Here is a 22,701-nt window from a genome sequence, read left to right as displayed (position 1 = left end):
CATACTCAGGATTACAGGCCTGAGCCACCAGTACCTAGCTGATGCGTGTCTCTCCCTCCCCCCCCCCCCATCTCTTTCTCTCTCTTTTATTTTTTGTTGTTTGGGGGGTTTTGGGGGGGGGCAGTCCTGAGGTTTGAACTTGGGGCCTGGGCACTGTCCTTGAGTTTCTTTTGCTCAAGGCTAGCACTCTACCACCACTTGAGCCACAAGCAACACTTCCAGCTTTTTCTGTTTACATGGTACTGAGGAATCAAGCCCAGGGCTTCATGCATGCTAGGCAAGCACTCTACCACTAAGCCACATTCCTAGCCCCCTGATGTGCTCTCAAAGTGGAGTTCCATGTTATACATACTATTCCAGAGTTGAGAGAGATAATGTTTAACGTGAGGTATGATTTTTGATCAGACAAGGAGTCTGAGAAGTCACTGTGAACACAGGTTCATAGAAGATATGAAAGAAGGTACCACATCTCAGACATGAGAACATCATGTATGAAAGTTCTTACACAACCAGCTTGTGGAACAAAGTAAGAGGTAAAAGGAGAAAGGCATGACAGAATAGACAGGGCCTATTAGGCCACACCAAGGAAGGGTTTTAGTCTAATTTCATAGCAATGGAAAACCAGTAACAGGTTTTGTTTAATTGTGAAAATACTGTACAGAGGGGTTACAATTACATGGGCAAGATAATGAGTACATTTCTTACCAACAATAGATTTTAAGCAGCAGTGTGATATAAATCAGATTAACACTTTAAGAAGTTAATTCTGTCTACTAATGGATGATGAACTGGGGGAGGCAGAGCATTCAGAAGAATACTATTGAATATTATTGCAAGAATCTATAGGAAGTTATTGTGTGCTAATAGAGATTGGATTTTATTTAAATAGAGGAGGTAAACTGGCAGTGAAAATAGATAATGTAACTGATAATGAATGGGAAGTTATCAATGAGGGGTAAAAAAGAAACTCATTAATTTTTGCTTGCTAAGATATGTGAAGTCACTGAGATAGAAAGCATGAAAGAGACACAGAGTCCAAGGGGCCAGGGAGAGGAAGAATATAAAACTCAGGCCTAAAGTTTGAAATGCTTGTGATACACATGAGCATAAAAATTAAAGAAAAAGTTGGGCATGCAACCTGTAAGGCTGTCAACCATACATGGAATGACTGATTTTACTTCACAGGTAATAATGTAGAATAGATTATGTAATGTTAAGTAATAAATAGTAACAGTAAGTAACATAATAACAGTAAGTAACACAATAAATTTTAATGCCAGAATCACAGAATATAGGGATTAGTATAAGCATTAACCACATGGTTCAGATATTTAATTCTTTAATTTTCCTGACTATAGTTACATTTTAAAAAATCTTGAGTAAAATGAACTCAGCATGTCTAAGAAGCCCATTTTAGCTGTGTACTATAATCATTATAAACTTCTCTAAGCTGAGCATCAATGGCTCATGCCTATAATCCTAGCTATTCAGGAGGCTGAGATCTGACTGTCACAGTTCAAAGCCAGACCAGGCAAAAAGCCTGAAGTACGAGCTATGGCTCCAATGCAGAATGCCATTCTTGAGTGAAAAAGTCAAGTAATAACACTCAAATTCAAGCCCCAGTACAAGCACAAAAACAAAACAACAAAAAAAAAAACCCACCTCTTCAAATATCTATTGTTTGTACTTCTCAAACAAAACTCCTATTCTCTATATACAAAAGTCTCTGACAACCTGACATTGAGGATAACAATAAATATGTTATCAAAGTCAGTGCTGAGAACAAGGTGCTGAGTAAGACATGGCAAACCTTGTACCCCATAGGGCATTTTATTGTTTTAAAAAAAAATCAGTAAGGCTGGGAATGTGGCTTAGTGCTTGAGTGCTTGCCTAGCATGCATAAAGCCCTAGGTTTGATTCCGCAGTAGCACATCAGCAGAAAAAGCTGGAAATGGTGCTATGGCCCAAGTGGTAGAGTGCTAGCCTGGAGCAAAAGAAGCTTAGGGCTGGGCTCTGGTGGCTCATGCCTGTAATTCTAACTACTCAGGAGGCTGAGATATGAGGATCGAGGTTCAAAGCCAGCCCAGGCAGGAAACTCCATGAGACTCTTATCTCCAATAAACCACTGGAAAACCAGAAGTGGCACTGTGGCTCAAGCGGTAGAGTGCTCGCCTTAAGCTGAAGAGCGCAGGGACAGCGCCCAAGCCCAGAGTTCAAGCCCCGTGACAGACAAAAACAAAAAACAAAAAAACAAAAAAAAACCCAGAAGCTTAGGTACAGTGCCCAAGCTCTGAGTTAAAGCCCCAGGACTAGCAAAAAAAAAAATAAAAATAAAAAAATAAAATAAATTAGAAAATAAGAATATATTTCAGGCAGAGGCTAATACTATGAATAAAATTAAAGTGGGATAAGAAACAGACAGTAAGAGATAGAGGAGTGTCACTGTAGAGTGATCTGAGATTGTGATCACAGAACTAATATTAGAAGAGACAAAGAGACAAAGAATTGGAAGGTCATTCCAAACAAAAAGAAAAGTAGGAGTGAAAACTCTAAAGTATAAGCAAATTTAGAAAGGCAGCCCATGGGCAGATGAGCAGCATACACCTCAGGTTTCTGGTAACAAGAAGACTATTGCCAGATGCTGCCCTTCACCCTTGCAACTCCAGACTCATGAGTCAAAATAAATGTTTCTTTGTAGTTCACCTAGGCTGTAGTATTTTGCTACTGGGCAGCAGAAAAGTGACTAATATTGAAGATATTATAGTAATGGAAATAAAAGCACACAAATGCCTGAACATGATGGCACACTCACTCAAGTGGTTGAGACACAAGGATTCTAAGTTTGAGGCCAGTCTCCCAGATGGAACAAGCTCATGGTCAGTATAGGGTATATATCAAGATCTTGTCTTAAAAAGCCCAGGGCTGGGGATGAAACTCAGTGGTAAGAGTGCCTCCTTAGCATGTGCAAAACCCTGGGACCCATCCTTAGCCTGGGGTTGCGGAAGGGGGACCTTGGGGATAGTGTGGAAATAAATGGAATCACGGGATAAACAAACTAAGGTATATATTAGAAAATACTAAATGGTAAGATATATTAACAAACTTCAACTTCACTGTTGTAAACTTAATTCCCAACTCTGTTATTGTGGGAATAAGTGAATTAATATGACAGTAGAACTGTGACAAAAGCAAGTACAGTTCTTTAATAATGTAGAATATACTGAGCCTTCCTCAATGTGATGTGGCAGTGGTTCTAGCCAGAAGGCTAGGTGCCATGCACTTGGATGTATCCACCTTCACAACTCTGATAAAACAAAGTTTTATTGTTTAAAAATTACCCAGCGGGCTGGGAAGGTGGCTCAGTGGTAGAGCACTTGCCTTGCATGCATGAGGCCCTGGGTTCGATTCCTCAGCACCACATAAGCAAAAAAGAAAAAAGCCGGAAGTGGCGCTGTGGCTCAAGTGGTAGAGCGCTAGCCTTGAGCTGAAGAGCTGAGGGACAGCGTCCAGGCCCAGAGTTCAGGCCCCACGACCGGAGCCCCCCCGACCCCACCAAATAAACTTAATAAATCAATGGGAACTTTTTTGTATAACTACTTAAAGATGGTAATAATAAAAGAAAATAAACTTAATAAATCAATAAGAAAAATATTAGTAAAATAAAATTTTCAGCCAGGCACCCAGTGGCTCACACCTGTAATCCTAGGTTTTTAGGAGGCTAAGATCTGAGGATTATGGTTTGAGGCCAGCCCAGGCAGTAAAGTCCATGAGACTCTCATCTCCAATTAATTACCAGGAAAATGGAAGTGACGTTGTGGGTCAAAGTGGTAGAGTACTAGCCTTCAGTGCTAGTGCTGGGACAGCACCCAGGCTCTGAGTTTTAAGCCCCACGATCAACAACAACAACAACAACAACAAAAAACACCTAAAATATAACTCCAACTGGACCCACAAAACACTATAAAGCAACCTTGCAAGAGGCTTTAAATACAATTGTTTCACTATTTGCTTGCTTGTGGAAATTCTTATGGGCAATGAAACTGGAGACTTTCAGACTGACTTCAATGACTTCAATAATTAGAAATTTTTACAAACCTTTTTTAGAAAGAAACTTGAAGAATAAATTACACTGTTCCATAATTCTAAATTAGAGCTACTAGTTGTGCAAAATGTATTTTAAACTACAGAAAAGCTTAACAAGTAAGAGGCCCTGGATATCTTACTCGCAACACCAAAAGGTGGAACTAGAGTCATGGCTCAAGTAGTACCACACAGTGTCAGCTATGAGTGAAAAAGCCAAGGGAAAACACAAGGCCCAAAGTTTAATCCCTAATACCAGGCCAAAAAAAAAAAAAAAAAATATCCTAACAGAATCCTCTCCAGCTCAGACTTCATTTAAAGTCTATGAGTCTTTCCACATTATTGAATAGTAGCATTTTTAAGTCAAGGATAATATTAATTTTAATTATTTTACCAAGATGAAAAACAATGTAATTTAATAAAAGATTCACTGTATTGACTATAGTCATCATTAAAAACCTCATCTACATGCCTCAAGTAAAAAGATATTAATTCATCACTGCCTATGATATAGATGACTTATATGTGGCTCATGCCAGTAAGCTTAGCTACTCAAGAGGCTGAGATCTGAGGATCGCAGTTTGAAGCAAGCCTGGGCAGGAAAATCTGTGATACTCTTATTTCCAATTAGCCACCATAAAGCCAGAAGTAGAGCTATGGCTCAAGTTGTAGCACCCCCAGCCTTAGTCAAACATGCTGAGGGACAATGCACAGGACCTGAGATCAAGCCCCAGTACTGGCACCCACACCCACACCCACACCCCACACCCCACACACATACACACAAAAAGAAAGCAAGAAAGAAAAAGACAAAAAAAAGTTAAGACTGGCCAGGTGCCAGTGGCTCACATCTATCTAACCTAGTTACCTATCCTAACTAGTTGGAAGCAGAGATCGTTAGGATTTTAATTTAAAGCTAGCATATGGGAGGATTAAAGGAGGCTAAGAGATTCATTTTCAACAAAGGGCTAGGTACAGTGGCGGGCACCTGCTATCCTAACTACTAGGAAGCCTAATATAGGTGTACCGCCTATACGCAAGTACCTTACCTGAAAAATAACCAGCAATACTCAGGTCTAAAGGTATGGCTAAATAGTAAGAGTGCCAGCTTAAGTAGTACAATAACTTGAGGTCAAAAACCACAATACTGAAAATAAAATACTGGATTTCTCATATACCATATAATTTTCAAATTCTGTATGTAGGAACTTACAAATTACCATACTAGTAAACTCATAGCATGAATACAATTATCTATGCTTCCTTAAACATGAACGAACACAGCACACACAGTTTTCAAGGTATGAAGTATAAAAGTAGTTAGTTCTTCCAAAGACTAAAATTGCTGAGCATGGGCTATATTCTTTCTAAGATATGCCAGCAATTTCTAGTGTACACCTTTTCTCTCACTCTCTACTCTGTAGTCCTATAACCCTTTCCTAAATTATAAATATGTTTTACTATTAGGATAATTACAAAACCAGAGACAAACAAAGGAAAAGGTAGGACAAGACATAAAGACAAATATTGAGGCTGGGAATGTGGCTTAGTGGTAGAGTGCTTGCCTAGCATGCATGAAGTCCTGGGTTCAATTCCTTAGTACCACATAAACAGAAAAAGCTGGAAATGGTACTGTGGCTCAAGTGGTAGAGTGCTAGTTTTGAACAAAAGAAGCTCAGGGATAGTGCCCAGGCCCTGAGTTCAAGCCACAGGACTGGCAAACAAAAACAAAAACAAAAACAGGCACATATTGAGTTCATTAAAAAAACAAACTTTCAAACTGGGACAGTGGTTCACCACTATAATCCTACCTACTCAGGGAGTGGAGATGGGGCAGATTGTGTTTCAAGGCCAGCCTGGGCAGAAAAGTTCAAAAGGCTCTGTTCTCAATCAGTAGCTGGGTATTATGTAGTATGCCTGTCATCCATACCATACAAATAAATGGGATAAATAGAAGGATCACAGTCCAGGCAGGCCCAGGCATAAATCCATGAACCTATTGGAAAACTGGCTGAAGGAAAATGAAGTATGTGTGGTTCAAATGGTAACAACTTTTCTAGCAAGATCAAGGTCCTGAAATGAAATGCCCTAGAGTAAGTATCCCCCAACAAAACAAAAGCAAGTAATTTTGATAAAGCCACATAACTAATAACTGTATGTAGACAAATTTTGAAGTCTTACTGAGATAATATCATGCATTTATTTTTAGTTTTTAGGTTCCCATAAAGATTACTAGGCAGCTGGCACATTTCTTAGTGTAATAATTTTTTTTTTCTGTTGGCTGTGGGGCCTGAACTCTGGGCCTGGGCACTGTCCCTCAGCTCTTTAGCTCAAGACTAGCACTCTACCACTTGAGCCACAGCACCACTTCCGGCTTTTTCTGCCTATGTGGTGCTGAGGAATCAAACCCAGGGCCTCATGTATGCAAGGCAAGCACCTTACCACTGAGCCACCTTCCCAGTCCCTGTGTGTAATAATTTCTTTTGCCTTATTTCCATTAGCAACAGCTGAGGAAAACAAAGAACAACAACAACAACAAAAATCCTGTTCTTTTCTATTTTACTTTTTTTGCCAGTCCTGGGGCTTGAACTCAGGGTCTGGGCACTTCCCTGCCTTCCAGCTTTTTCTGAGTAGTTTATTGGTGGACTTTCCTGCCCTTGGCTGGCTTCAAACCGCCTCCTGTGTAGCTAGGTTTATGGGCATGAGCCACCTGCATGGCTCTATTTTACTATTTAAGAACTGAAAATGAACAACCAACAACTTTGATTTTACATTTTCTTTAAAAGAAAAAAGAAATCTCACTAGTATTTCTGTTAAAAAGGGCTGGGGATGTAACTCAGTGGTAGAGTGTTTGCCTAGTTTACTTGAGGTCCTAAGGCCCTACATTCTATCCCCAGCACTGGGGGTAGAGGGAATAGGTAGGTAGAATAAGTTAGGGGCAATGACCTGTTTGTCCATCCCATGAATTTCATACATTTGGAAACACAAAGAGATTTAAGTGCTCAAGTGTAAATTCAAATGTAAATAACTAATAAGGTGAGGTCCTAAATTTAAACTCTAATACTGTAAAAACAAAGAACAACCACCACAAAAAAAACAAAAACAAACAAAATAAACCTCCAACTGTGGGGGCACTGGTGGCTCATGCCTATAATCCTAGTTACTCAGGAGGCTGAAATCTGAGGATCACAGTTTGAAGCCAGCCTGGGGAAGAAAAGCCTGTGAGATACCTATGTCCAATTAACTATCAAAAAAGCCAAAGTGGAGCTGTGACTAAGTTGCTAGAACACTAGCCTTGAGCAAAAAAAAAAAAAAAAAAAAAAAAACAACTCAGGGACAGTACATGGACTCTAAGACCAAACCTCAGAATCAGCACAAGAAAAGCAAAACAAAAATAAACAAAAAAACAGCAATACAACTACTGATTAAGAGCCTTCATGCCCTCAAAGTATGTATTCGATGTGCCTTATTATTAGAGAAACATACTCATTTCTAGGAAAGAAAGCAAGCAAAAGATTTCTGTGGTTGAAGATAAAATGATAAAAATGCAACCAAAGGCTACAATGCTTGATAAGAAATGTACTCATTGAGCCGGGCGGGCGCTGGTGGCTCACACCTGTAATCCTAGCTACTCAGGAGGGTGAGATCTGAGGATCGTGGTTCAAAGCCAGCCCACGCAGGAGAGACCATGAGACTCCTATCTCCAATAAACCACCAGAAAACCGGGAAGTGGCGCTGTAGCTCAAGTGGTAGAGCGCTCGCCTTGAGCTGAAGAGTTGAGGGACAGCGCCCAGGCCCAGAGTTCAAGCCCCATGGCCGACAAAAAAGAAAAGAAAAGAAAAGAAATGTACTCATTATCTTGCCCATGTAACTGTAATCCCTCTGTACAGTATTTTCACAATAAAAAAAATTATAATTAAAACCAAAAGAGGGTAATATCAAGCTTGAAAGATTTAAAATATACACATATATTGGGCTGGGAAGTTGGCTCAGTGGTAGAAGCGCTTGCCTTGCAAGCCTGAGGCCCTGGGTTCGATTCCTCAGCACCACATAAGCAAAAGGAAAAAAGCCGGAAGTGGTGCTGTGGCTCAAGTGGTAGAGCGCTAGCCTTGAGCTGAAGAGCTGAGGGACAGCGCCCAGGCCCAGAGTTCAGGCCCCACGACTGGACCCAAAAAAAAATAAAATAAAATATACACATATACACAGAGAATTTTAATGCAAAAAGATATGCCTTCAAGTTGGGACGTTAAACACAAATCAACAAAAATATTAAGTAGATGTATGTGTGTGACTGTAATATTTTGATTAATGTTTGAAGACACTGACTAAAATGTGACTATGCTGACTGACTAATAACAACACTTAATAGAGTATTTAAGTAGATTATTTCAAATTGGAGTTTGCCTGTCCCATGCTTACTTCCAGGCAATATTCCAGAATACACATTCAAGACCTTCTTAATCACTCAGACTTGGAACATCTCTGAGAGAACAGTAGTAGGTGGTAATGAGTTCTGTAGAGATCATTAATATGACATTACAACTAATATGTCTAAATGAGAATATTATGCATATCTGAATGAGATGATTGAGATAATCATCAGCCAGAGACTAACATAATTTCTAAGAGAAAAATACATCACAACAAAGCATCAAATTTTAGCATAATTCAAATTTAATAATTTTCAAAGGGCTCAAAATTCATCCAGGTATTATTAGTAACCTTAATACTTAAGAACATTTTCTTCAACATATATACACATGTATACATTTATATGTGTGAATACACCTAAAATGAGGTCAACAGTTTATTATTCTGAAATCTCTTCCATTGAATCATTCTTATCTCATTTATAAATTAGGCTCTAAGCAATATTATCACCCAGCTATCTGTGAGTAAAAGTAAGCACCTTCTGTTCCTTCATAATTTTGCTTTTAACTATTTTAATTTGATGGACTCTCAAAATTCAGCTAATTTTAAAGAATTAAAAATTCACTGGGGCTGGGTGCTGGTGGGCTCACACCTGTATTCCTAACTATTCAGGAGGCTGAGATCTGAGGATTGCAGTTGGAAGCCAGCCAAGACAGGAAAGTCCATGAAACGCATCTCCAAATTAACCACTCAAAAACCTCAAGTGGAGCTGTGGCTCAAAGTGATAGAACACTAGTCTTGAAAAAAAGGAGCTCAGGGACAGCACCCAGGCCCAGAGTTCAAGCCCCAGGATAGGTCCCCGCCTCCCAAAAAATGTTGATTCTGAATCACTGATATTTAAATTGACCCAGGAATGAAATTAAAGCCTTGTCAAAATTAGGAGATTCCTTTTTTTATTATAGCTTTCTCCTCCTAAAATGTTTTGATTTCTACTGCAGTTACTGTGGTTTGAACTCAGGAACCTGTACTTAGTAGGGTATGGCTCTACCATTTGAACTGTGACCCCAGCAGTTTCTATTTTTAACACAAGAAAGTAAACTCTTAGCAGAATATAATAACCACAGTCTTCTCCAGTACTGACAGATTTACAGTCAAGTAAATCTGATTTAATTAAATAATTTAAGTCAACACTCTCTAAGGCTCATTCAATTCATGCAGTATTATGAAAGATGAATATACCTGTTATATATTTAGATATACTCTGAATAAGAGGCAGTCATCTCAAACAACATTGTTTGTTTGAAATGTTTATGTTCTCATCCTTATTGCCTGAATTAAAAAAGTGTGTTCAGCATTTAACTATGAAAGTTCCATAGTGAAAACATAAAGGATTATTTGTGTAATGATAAGGCTTCATAGGAATGCAGCTCCTTTTGAGTTCTTTAAGAAGACTGGCATCAAAAGAGAAAGAGAGAGAGAAGACTGGCATCATCTGTGTTCTGAATGTGACAACAATACATGGAAATACCAATAAAAATTTGTATTTACAACATTATGGAAAGAGAAACAACACATCTTTTTTTTTTTTTGAGGCTGAGACAGCTGATAGAATATAAAGAAAGTGGCTGCAGAAAAAGAGGATCTCGTCAGAGGTTAGTGAACACATGAACAATCGTACTTCATGCTCCCTATCTCTTACCTGAGGAGGAGTAGGTGTGGACGTGGGTCTCCCTATGGGTGGAGTGGGATTCCTGCTGCCACCTCCAGACATAATTTCCTCTGTTATATCTTTACCTCCCTGGTTTGGATCTCGAATTCTTATCTAGAATGTTAAATAAAATGGTAGATGTACAGATGGGTTGTCTACATAGGATTACAGGCATATGATGAGTTAAAGTGAAAACTGAGACATGTGTCAACTATCAAAGCTGATAATCAGGCAAGTGTGACTGTTTCAATCACAAGCATATGAGGTCATTCAAAGAAATTAAGCCATCAACTCAACTCTAAAACTAATTAGAATAACTAAAGTGTGACCCACTTAAGCTGAATTTCTAGATCAAAAAGGCAAAATATTTCTACATGGTCACCATCAGATACCCTGATTTTATCTGAAAAAGCTTTATATGAAACGAAGTTCATAAGATAGTCTTAATATAAAAACTCTTAAAGTTTTAAATGCCCCAAATGGTCCTATGGGATTAAAAAAAAAGTACAATCACTATAATTTAGACACAGGAATCTGCCCGGCAAATAGCTTTATACATTTATCTACGTATGCTCACTGTAATATTTTTTTTTCCCCTAGGAAAGACACAGAAACATTGTAACAGGTCAATCAAGAAGAATAGTTCAAAATTATCCTATATCATTACAATTAAATACCAAACAGCCAGTAAACAGAATGACACAGATTTATATATACTACCACATTAAATAAATTTAAGATACAGAATAGTGTGTATCGTCTTCTCCATTTGGGAAACAGGGTATATTGGGGCTTGAGCTTAAGGCCATGTGCTTGTTGAGCCACACATCCAACCTATTTTGCTCTAGTTTGTATCTGAGATAGGACTTGATCAAACTACAACCCTCATATTTATACTTCTCTACCTTAGCTGAGATGTCAGGCACATGCCATCAATGCCCAGCTCTTTCTGCTGAGATAGGATTATACAACATTTTTGCCAGCTGTGAAGCTAAACCACATTTCTTCAAATTTCCACCTTCCAAAAGATAGGATTACAGGGGGCTGGGAAGGTGGCACAGTGGTAGAGTGCTTGTCTTCCATGCACGTGGTCCTGGGTTCAATTCCTCAGCACCACATAGCAGAAAAAGCTCGCAGTGACACTGTGGCTCAAGTGGTAGAATGCTAGCCTTGAGCTGAAGAGCTGAGGGACAGTGCCCAGGCCCAGAGTTCAGGACCCATGACCGGCAAAAAATAAAATAAAATAAAAAGGATTACAGATGAGAGCCACCTCTCCAGTTCCTAATTTTCATTTTCTTAAGGTTACCTATTCTAATAGATATCATTGGGTATGGTGCTGTATAATGAGAATGGAGTTTATCAGTCTAGGAGCTCACTACCTAAATAGCTTAAGTAATGAGTATAAGGGATTTTTGGATTCTTGAAAATTTCTGAGAATTCAGAGACTTGGAATAGTTCTTCAATTAAGATATCTACATTGAATATCTTGTTTCCTTCACAGTCTGTAAGTATTATTTAAGTACTTCTTTAAGTTCTATTTCTTTCTATTATCTACTATTTTGCTATTACTATCTTCCATTTCCATTATCACCTCTGTTCATTTTTCTGCTCTGTTAAAGTGCTGTCAAAAGTGCTGCTCAGGTCCAAACCTACCATGTGCACTCAGCAACTCCAAAGCAGTCTCTTGACAGCAATTTTAACAATGCACAGGTATGTTTTCTTTATTATATGTACATAGTGTGTTTCTAATAACAAAGTCCATATTTGAATCTCATTAATTTTTAATAACTCAGAGCACATCAAGATGAGTATGTCACTCCATCCTAAGACATCTATGTGAATGTGGGAGTCTGTCTTGCTTATGAACATCACTCATTCTGTGTCTTATGATAGATAACACTGCAAGCTACTCTTCTGTAAAATGTTCTGAAATCTGAATTTGTTAATACTACAATACTCTTTAAGCATAGATTGCTATGCTAAAGCCCTTGTAACTTATTTGCTAAAACCAGAATACATTTAGTCAACTCTGCTTTCACTTTTTAAGTCTATTCCACAAAAAACATTCAAACTTGGAGATCCAATTAGAACTGGTGGTAAAGTGAAGATGTGAGAAATGACTTGAAATACCTCCCACTGAATGAGACACACTAACCCTCCTACTTCTATTGCTGGCATGCACATTGTCATATAGTGCACCTACCTCAGTGAATGGCAAAATGCAATATTAAGAAAACAGTATATTCAATTTCTAGTGCTATGCCCGTATCAGAACCCCAGGTTAAAGTAAGTGGTGATGATACAGGGAAATAATTACAAATGGCCCAGTCATTTGTAAACTAAGATGAATAATGATTGGATAAACTTGTTTGATAAGTGAATGGACATTCCAATTCAAGAAAAATCAATGAAGATCTCTTACAGTTTTTTTCTCTCTCTTGGCTGGAGGGGGCTGTTGCTGTGTAGGCACTATGATAGGTGCTGACTGATACACTGGCTGACTTGGGTAAAAAGGCGTTCCTAAAGAATTAGAACAAAATGAAAACAAGCATTCAGTTATTTTGTCAAGCACTATAGGACTATTAATGGCAGTGTTTCTAGATAATTCCTTTTAAAATTAAAAAAACTAATAATAATTATCTCCTCTCTCTTCCTGCTACTAATGTGGTTCAGAAATTATTCCAAATTATATAATGTCTTCAATAGTCATAAAATTCAATACAGAAACAACTAAGTACTTAGTTACAGATTGATGCCAGACCTGTCTTCCTAAACAAGAACTGTGCTATACCATGGCTTTAAGAAAAACAATCTTATTCTGAAAGCCCACCACCTACAGCAATGAGTCTTAAGGAAGGAATTGTGGTGTCCTTTTCAAAGGCAGAGGGAAATATATCTATTGATCATCATGATTAGTCTAATTCTTATTTATGGAGAATAACTGCCACAGGGAGTAACATAAAGCTTAAGAAATGTTCTAATGTTGAGATTTATAAAAAAAAACTTGAGTACAAGGAAGCCTAAAACTAAGTCCAAATACTAAAGTACATTTTCTAACACTTCTGCTGTATTCTAGTCATAGCCTTTTTCTAGTGCTTTATCTTGAGTATACCAATCTCAATCAGATCGAAGGAAATTAATGTTTTGCTGTTGTTCATGTACTATTTTGTTCATCTACCTCAAATATGTTCTTACCCAACCCCCTGTACTTCAAAGGAACTCTCTGACATTCAAAATTTAGACTCAATTTCTGATAATAAAACCAGAATGCATACTGTAGAAATGGGGAGAAAAAGTCAGATACTGCATATTTTGAAAGAAGATCCTAAAAATTTGCTAGCGGTATAAAAGAAGATTCAGGAAAACTATTGTTTGCCTCCCCCCTCCACCAGAGCAAGTGAACAAAGTGAAGCAAAGCAAGAAAGAAGAGTTTGGGACAGAAAAATCAAGGTTCAATTTTAAATAAAGTTTAAGATGCTTACTATACACCTTCAAATGAAGACCTATCCTAATAGTAGAATATGGACAATTTCTAAATCACACGACTGTGTAACTCAGGAAATGAGCACAGTCAGAATCAAAACCTGAAATGAAATCCTTGTTAGAAATCACTGAAAGGGGGAAGGGGAAACAAAGGAGGAGGCAACAATGCTTGATAAGAAATGTACTCATTATCTTGCCCATGTACAGTATTTCCACAATTAAAAAAAAAAATCACTGAAAGGGGAAAAAAAGAGAGAGAGAGAGAGATGGGAGGTAAAACCAAAACAATGGCTGAAGTGAGGAAAACTGCTGTACAATGAGGGAGTGCTTAACTTTGTTGGATATTAAGTTGAATGATAAAGACGTGTCGAAGAAGAAATGATAGGCAATCTTAACATGTTGTCGGGAGAACTGGCAGATTCAAAAGATTGCAATAGTGAAAGAGAATGAAACCATGAGAACAGATAAATTCTATTCAGAATGGGGTAAGGTCCATACAGTGGAGCTAAATAACTTATAAGTAGGAAACAGAAATAAGGTTATAATTAGGCAAGATGGAGTATAAATTTTTTTTCAAGCACAAGAATAAAACATTTCCTTTTATACTACTAATAGACTTAATCTAAGAGACAGCTTAAAAAGGAGTGACAATGTGAGAAAACTGAAAAAGAGAACTGTTAACTGTTAGGGATAATGGCATTAATATGTGCCAGGATGGGATGGAATGCACACAGGAAGAACTAGCCTTTGATAAGAGGCTGAATAAGTGACTAAAGATAACAATGAGAAATGTGTATGAATGTAGTAGAGCTAATATACATATTAAAACGAGATCATCATCAATCTCCCTACCACCAATTTAGTAATCTTTGAGTGGAACTGTCTATGAAGAAGCATGATTTGCTATATGAAAATTCTGCAGATACCAATCAGGTCTGCTGAGTCTGATTTAGAAAAGATCTAAGTCAGACATGACTAATATTTCAAATTTCAATATAAAACATAAAACCAAACAAAAAGCCTTAATAATCCTCCAGTAAAGTCAACTATTCCCAAAGCAGAGTTCAAATTACCAATTCTATACTATACTATTATGTCATTTGTTCCTAAACTGAGAAAACAAACCCCCTAAAATTAGTTTCAAATGCTGCCAGATAAGCAACACAATCTGCTCACCCTTGCCATATTTTTCAAGCTAAGAGAAATAGGATCCAAAAGGTGACCTATCTCCTTTAAGAAATAATTTGTCACATGGAACATTTTGGAGCCAACTAATTGGAAAAAAGGCTTGTATATCACACATACATCCAATAAAATGCTACTCTTCATACACCTGCAATACAGGGTAATGCCAATCTGATGAGGTGAAAGTTAACTCATAAAACATTACATCTTCCCATTTGTGGGCATTATGAGAGGAAGAACATCTGCCGTATTAAAAAATAGCTTTCATTTACAATCTAATCAAAATTCTGATACAGTCAAGAATACTTGAAAGTATTTTTCATTCTAGTAGAATGTAATCCTATTTATTCAGTAGGCTGAGATCTGAGGCTTGCAATGTGAAGCCAGTCAGGACAGGAGACTCCTATCTCTAATTGACAAGCAAAAAGCCAGAAGTAGAACTGTGATTCAAGTGATAGAGCACTAAGCCAGAAGCAGAACTGTGATTCAAGTGATAGAGCACTATCCTTGACCAAAAAAATTGAGGCATAGTGCCTAGACCCTGAGTTCAAGTCCTAGGACCAGCACACGAAAAAAAAAAACTCTGGACCTGGGCACTGTCCCTCAGCTCTTCAGCTCAAGGCTAGTGCTCTACCACTTGAGCCACTTCTGGTTTTCTGGTGGTTTATTGGAGATAAAAGTCTCATGGACTTTCATGCCTGGGCTAGCTTTGAACCGCAATCCTCAGATCTCAGCCTCCTGAATAGCTAGGATTACAGGCGGCGTGAGCCACTGGCACCTGACTCTCAGGTTTTTTAATGCATGAGGTAAACACATGTTTGTTTAGATTGGTAGGTCATCAACTACAGTCAAGGGGCAAAATTCAGCCTATCACTATTTCTTTAATGAATATTTTACTGAAAAGTAGCCCTTTATGTAGTTCATCTACTACCTATGGAAGCTAGAATACTGCAATGGCAGAGTTGAATAGGTGTAGTAGACAATACTGCTGATCCAATTTGTGCCAGTGCTTCTCAAAGCCCAGCCTATATAAAAGGTTAGTGGTAAAATTTATGCATTAACCATGAAACATACACACACTCCAATACATTTCCCAACTTGAATGTTTTATAAAGCACTCTTCCCATTTTTAAATTATTTGGGTCACTTTTGTTATAAAATAGCCTTCATATACATATTATAGTAAATGGCAGTTCTCCTTAAAGGTCTTATTGCTAAAAATTTTTAAATGTAATAACAGTGTTTCTTGTTTTATTTTGCCTATGATTATGAAAGATTTAGAGTATTTAAGGTTTCTTCTCATTGATAAAACTCCAAACAAGGGGCTGGGAAGTTGGCTCGGTGGTAGAGTGCTTGCCTCGCATGCATGAGGCCCTGAGCTCAATTCCTCAGCACCACATAAGCAGAAAAAAGCTGGAACTGGTGCTGTGGCTCAAGTGGTAGGGTGCCCAGGCCCAGAGTTCAAGCCCCACGATCGACAAGCAAAGAAAGAAGGAAAGGAAGGAAGGAAGGAAGGAAGGAAGAAAGGAAGGAGGGGAAAATAAAGAAAAGATAGCTTCTTCAACAAATGGTATTAGGAAACTAGTATAAAAATAAATAAATAAATAAAACTCCAAGCAAAAATCTACTACATTCTACAAACTAGTACAATGTCACACACACTACAAAGACAGGGATAGTGATCAGATATACAGGTTGGCACCAAAATTTTAATTTTATCCAACAATATACAACCATATCACTAAATATGAGCCACACCTCTACTTCCAACTAATTTTTAGACTTGTCTGCCTGGGCTAACTTCAAACTTGGATCCTCGGATCATTCATTGTACTCTCGGACTCATAGAACTGGAACTTATATAATCTGACTTATAGAACTGTAACTTAAATTTTAAACCCTGTAATAAAAAAAATTAAAATCCTAGATCTAATGATAATGAGAAAATAACATCAGAATCTCTGGAATACAGAAACTGCAGCACTAGAGCAAAGTCTATAGCTATAAACACATTAAAAAATAAACAAAAACAACAAAAACCCCAACTACCTCAGAGTTCAGGCCCTAGTGTCAAATGACTGTAATCCTAGCTACTCAGGCAGCTAAGACACCAGCCCAGGCAGAAAGGTCCAAGAGACTCATCTCCAAAAAACTAGCAGAAAGCCATGGCTCAAGTGGTAGAGTACTAGCCAAATAAGATCAAACTCCAGTACCAGCAAAAAAAATAAAGATAAAATAAAAAGCTTAATGATGAGCCACAAGTTCCTAGGACAAAAACAACAAGCCAAGGTGGGCACTAGTGGCTCATGCCTATAATCCTAACTACTTAATAGCCTGAGAGCTGAGGATTGCTGTTCAAAACCAGCCTGGGCAGGAAAGTTTATGAGATTCTTATCTTCAATTAACCTCCAGAAAAAAGGAAGTGGTTCTATGGCTCAAAGTGGTAGCGTACTAACCCTGAGCAAAAGAGCTCAGGGAGAGTACCCAGCTGGAGTGCAAGCCCCACAACCAATCAAAAAAAATTTTTTTAAAGAAAAACATTTACAGGCCATTAGCCAAACTAACAAAAAGAAGAAGCTCCAATAAATAAAATTACAATGAAAAAGCTAATATTGTAAACTATACAAATGAAATCTAAAGGATCATTAGAAAATACTCTGAAGACAAATTCTAATTCTAGATGCATTTGATCTATCAAATTTAAAGCAAAAGAATATATAAACCATTTACTTCAACAGACCTGTAACAAGCAATGGAATTAAAGAGACAATCTAGTCTCCCAACAAAGAAGAGCACAGAACACTTTTGAATTCCAGCAGGCCTTTAAAGAACTAACAACAATGCTCCTGAGACTTGTCTCATGAAATAAAAAGGTTAGAATGCTGCTAAATTAATTCTATAATGCCAGTATTACCCTGGACAAGCACACACAAACAAAAATGACTAGAAAAAGCATGAAACAATTTCTTTGATGAACAGATATAAAATCCTCAAGAAAATATTTGCTAAAAGAATTCCACAACCCTAATTTAAAAGATTATAATAATGCAATCAACTTGATTTTGTTGAAGAGATGCAAGGCCAGTTCAACATATACAAAATTAATGACTAATATACCACCATAAACTGAAATCAAGGACAAAAAAAAAAAATCACGCGATCATCTCAATAGCTGTTACGCAGGTAATCCTAGCTACTCAGGAGGCTGAGATCAGAGGAGCACAATTCAAAGCCAGCCCAGGCAGGAAAGTTTGTGAGACTCTTATCGCCAATAAACCACTAGAAAACCGGAAGTGGCACTGTGGCTCAAGCGGCAGAGCGCTCGCCTTGAGCTGAAGAGCACAGGGACAGCGCCCAAGCCCAGAATTCAAGCCCCATGATCAACCCCCCCCCCAAAAAAAATCCACAAAAAAATCCTAATTCTTATTGATAAACATTCTTAGAACTATTACAGACTATAGAAGTAACATAGTAACATAATAATCAGTACCTTTTCTATACACCCACCCCCCAAAAGCTATTTACAATAGCTATAATAAATCACCCTAGGAATAAACTTAACTGAGGGGGGTGAAAAACCTCTACAATGAAACCTATAAAAGGCTGGAGAAAATTAAAGAATATATCAGAAAAATGAAAGATTTCCCTTATTCAGTTTGATATTACTAATATTGTGAAATGTTTATAGTACCAAAATCTATCTATAGAATCAATTCCCATCAAAATCCTTTCATTCTTCATAGAAAGAGAAAAACAAATATTCATATGAAAACATAAATGATCTCAAATAACAAAAGTAATTCTTATCAAAAAGTCACAGAAGGGGCTGGGAAGGTGGCTCAGCGGTAGAGTGTTTGCCTTGCATGCATGAGGCCCTGGGTTCGATTCCTCAGCACCACATAAGCAAAAAGAAAAAAACCAGAAGTGGTGCTGTGGCTCAAGTGGTAGAGTGCTAGCCTTGAGCTGAAGAGCTGAGGGACAGTGCCCAGGCCCAGAGTTCAGGCCCCATGACCAGACCCCCTCCCCCGGGAAAAAAAAAGTCACAGAATTAAATGTATACATCTACAGTTATCCTACTTTTGACAAAGAATTCAAAACTAATACATTAGAGAAGAGGTTATCTACACTCACAAGACTAAACCTAAACCCCTATCTGTTACCTGTACAAAAGAAACTACAAATGGATAAGGATCTTAATTTGAAATCGAGACCACTGAAACTACACTGTAAGTTCTAAGCACTGACAATTATTTTCTCAATAGGACTCCAATGGCTCAGAATTATCCAATTGGATTCTATCAAATTAAAAGGCCTTTATACAAAACACAAGAAATGTATCAAAATCAAGAAATCCATAAAATGTAAACAATCTTTGTTAGTTACTCAACAGATGAAGGATCCAGAATATACTAAAAACTCAAAAATTAAGCCACTAAAAGAACAAATAATCCAATTATTAAAATGGGCAAATGAACAGAACAGACAGTTCTTAGATAAATAAGTACAAATGGCCAACAAGTTCATGAAGAAATGTTCAACAGCCTAGTTATAAAGGAAATACAAATCGCTACAACACTGAGACTCCTCTCATCCCAGTTAGAAGCAATGCTAGAGGGCATGCAGGAAAAAAATAACCCTTATTCACTGCAGGCAGAAATGTAAACTAGTACAACCACAATGAAAATCAGAATGAAAGTTTATCAAAAAAACATAAAATAGATATACTATAAGACCCTGCCATACTGTTCTTGGGCATATATCGAAATGAAGGCTAATCTAAAAGATACCTGCACATCCATGTTTACTGAAGAAACCAATGAGCAGATAAAGAAAGTGTGGTGTACATATACCATATAGAAGTATTCAGCCATTAAGAAGATGAAATTATGCAATTTGCAGAAAATGGATGGAACTAGAGATCATCAACTTGAGTGAGTTAAATATCACATGGTTTTGCTCATATGCAGAACACAACCTAAAATAATGCCGATGCTGATGATGCTGATGATCAGATAAAAGGGGGCCGTCTGGAGGAGTGTCTGCCAGAAGAGGAAGAGGGGAAAAGGAGAGAGTACAAGGGGTAAAGAGAATTTATATAAGTTACACACATATCAAGAGAGTAAAATGGAACCTACCAGGCAGTATTTGAAAGGGGGAGGGAAAAAGATTAGAGGAACATAATAGTAATAGAGGTGGTGAAATTATTCAAAGTACACTGTATATATCTATAGAATTTCCACAAGCAACTTCTCTTGTACTATTAGTGTATGCTAATTAAAATAGTGGAGGGAGGGAAAGAGAGAATAAAGGGAGTAAAGGAGGAAGAGAGGGACCAAGAAAAGAACTAACCAAGGAAGGAAGAGAAAGGAAACAATATTTTGAGGGATTCTAGTCTGAATAAATCATAAAAACCTCAAGAAAGAGACATTTTATCACAGTTTTGCAGTTAAAAAATCACGTTGACTAAATTATATTCAGTCATCCCATGCACATACTCTAAGTGCCTGCCAGTCACTATTTTTGATGCTAAAGATATAGCAGTAAACAAAACAAACTCCCAGCTTTTGTGGACATTACAACCTTATAGCAGGAAAGAAAAACATTAGCAAAATCATTCTGATGAAAAGTGAGGGTAAATAAATGGAGAAAAAGAAATCAAGGACAAGGGATAAGGTATAATTAGCCTATTAACAAAACGCAGTAAATATCCATGACTTGATAGCATGGATATCAGAAATCTAACTCATGGTCTCTATCCAGCAGAATTAACAAGGAGAAAATGGGGGGGAGGGGATGATACTGTTCAAAAAGAAATGTACTCAATAGTAACTTTAACCCCTCTGCACATCACCATTAAAATAATTTTTTTAAAGAATAGCAGCTTCTTGGGCTGGGAAGGTGGCTCAGTGGTAGAGCGCTTGCCTTGCATGCATGAGGCCCTGGGTTTGATTCCTCAGCACCACATAAGCAAAAAGAAAAAAGCCGGAAGTGGTGCTGTGGCTCAAATGGTAGAGCGCTAGCTTTGAGCTGAAGAGCTGAGGGACAGCGCCCAGGCCCAGAGTTTAGGCCCCATGACCAGACCAAAAAAAAAAAAAGAATAGCAGCTTCTAAACTAAATATATCCTTCTAATACTCTGTAAACCACTCCCTAAAAAAGGTAGCTTTCAAATTGAACATAAACTTTAAAGCTTAAACTGGCCCACCAAAAAGCACAATGAATACAACAAACTAGCAGAACACAACAAACTAGCAGAAGGTGCTAGATTTTATCTACTTACCATAAGCGTTGGGGAAGTCCCCAGGTCCTGGCCCAGGATAAAAAGGACCCGGCCCCGGTGGTTGAACTGGATACTGTTGAGGGGGCCCAACATAAGGAGGCCCACTATGACGGTACTAAAAGAGATAAAGAAAGTACAGACATTTGTACATGCCACAAAGTAGGTAGCTACAGAAAAATGTGAGTATTCTTCATGTAGAAAAGAGATATCATTTTAATGACATGAAGAAGGTATGGGAGTCATACACATTCAAAATGCTTGCTTGCCATCCAGATGTAATGAGCATGATCAAATGTGCCTTAAGTAAAGCCATACAACAAATCAGCACATAAGCAGTCATCAACTCTTGTAAAATGGTTACAGGCTGGTAATGTTAATGACATTAAAATAGTATCACAGGGCTGGGAATGTGGCTTAGTGGTACAGTGCTTGCCTACTATGCATGAAGCCCTGGGTTCAATTCCTCAGAACCACCTAAATAGAAAGGGCTGGAAATAGCGCTGCGGCTAAAGTGGCAGAGTATTAGCCTTGACCAAAAGAAACGCAGGGACAGTGCCCTGAGGTCAAGCCCCAGGACTGGCAAAAAATAAAATAAAATACAACATAAAAAGCATAAATGACTGAAGCTATTCTAGAGCAGTTGATTAAATTAAAATTTAAAAAAGAATGAATATCCCTTAAAATTTTATGAAAGATGACAAAGGGGCTAGACTTATAACCAAATTAGAATTTAGACATCATAAAGACCAGTGCCATCACCCACCCTCCCTGTTCCCTCTGAATGAAAATCTGGATCACCTCTCATTTTATTGCAGTATCACATGGGCCTTATAGATACTTTACCTGTGGTATACAGTACTGAGGACCCTGGGGCACTGGGTATGGCATGGGCAGATGGTTGACCATCATGATGTGCTGATTGGCCTGGTACACTGCGGTGGGTGTCTGTGCACCAGGACGAATGGAAGGACTGCTGTTCGGGATGGTGGCTCTAGGAGGCTGTATTTGAGGCCTCTGGAAAAACTGGGAAGGGGAGAGAGAATTTTTGGTTGTTTTACGAGGGGAATATGTAAATTTTACTATCTTAGCTTTCACCTTTTTTCCACTAATAAAATCTGGTTAATCTAAATTAGAGATACAATGAACATGAAAAGAGAATGAATAAATTGCATAATGGCTAAGTCCAATTCTGATCAATGTTGTTGCACATTTAAAAACAGTAGGGCAGTCTAACTTTTATGACTTAGCTAATTTAAAATAAAGATCATGCACTATAGGTATTAAAAGTTCTTATTTAAAAGTTCTGTTTTAGAAAAGCAATTACTCTTTCATAAAGAAGAGATGGGTCAACATCAACAGCAAAAATTAAAAGTAGTCCCCTAAATAACTTATGTGTCATTCATAAAATATTTAGAAGAACAAGAAATCTGAGCACAAAAATTTTCATCCTACTCCATCAAGCTAAATTAAAATTATCTATAAAATTGTCATATTCTAAACTAAGATTTCTTTGTCAAAAAGACAGCACAACTTCATTCTAAACTGAAACCAATTTTACTTTCTAGAACAAGCAATGAAAGTGGAGAATCTCAACAG

General features: G+C 37.7%; 1 protein-coding gene across 17 annotated transcripts in view; it reads right to left on the bottom strand.

Moving 5' to 3' along the window:
• The window catches only part of Eif4g3 (eukaryotic translation initiation factor 4 gamma 3), a 234,209-nt gene that overhangs the window by 134,755 nt on the left and 76,753 nt on the right, over nt 1–22,701 (bottom strand). For all 17 annotated transcript variants that reach the window (XM_070037719.1, XM_070037734.1, XM_070037733.1 and 14 more), the window contains 4 exons: nt 21,949–22,128; nt 21,106–21,220; nt 12,582–12,679; nt 10,151–10,273 (listed from right to left, as the gene is read on the bottom strand). In XM_070037719.1, the coding sequence (XP_069893820.1) occupies nt 10,151–10,273; nt 12,582–12,679; nt 21,106–21,220; nt 21,949–22,128 (516 nt within the window). The remainder of the gene's footprint in view (nt 1–10,150; nt 10,274–12,581; nt 12,680–21,105; nt 21,221–21,948; nt 22,129–22,701) is intronic.

This window comes from Dipodomys merriami, unplaced genomic scaffold (assembly GCF_024711535.1).
Source record: "Dipodomys merriami isolate MVZ:Mamm:240054 unplaced genomic scaffold, mDipMer1.0.p SCAF_28, whole genome shotgun sequence".
Classification (NCBI taxonomy): domain Eukaryota; kingdom Metazoa; phylum Chordata; class Mammalia; order Rodentia; family Heteromyidae; genus Dipodomys; species Dipodomys merriami.
This window is presented reverse-complemented; position numbering and strand designations above follow the sequence as displayed.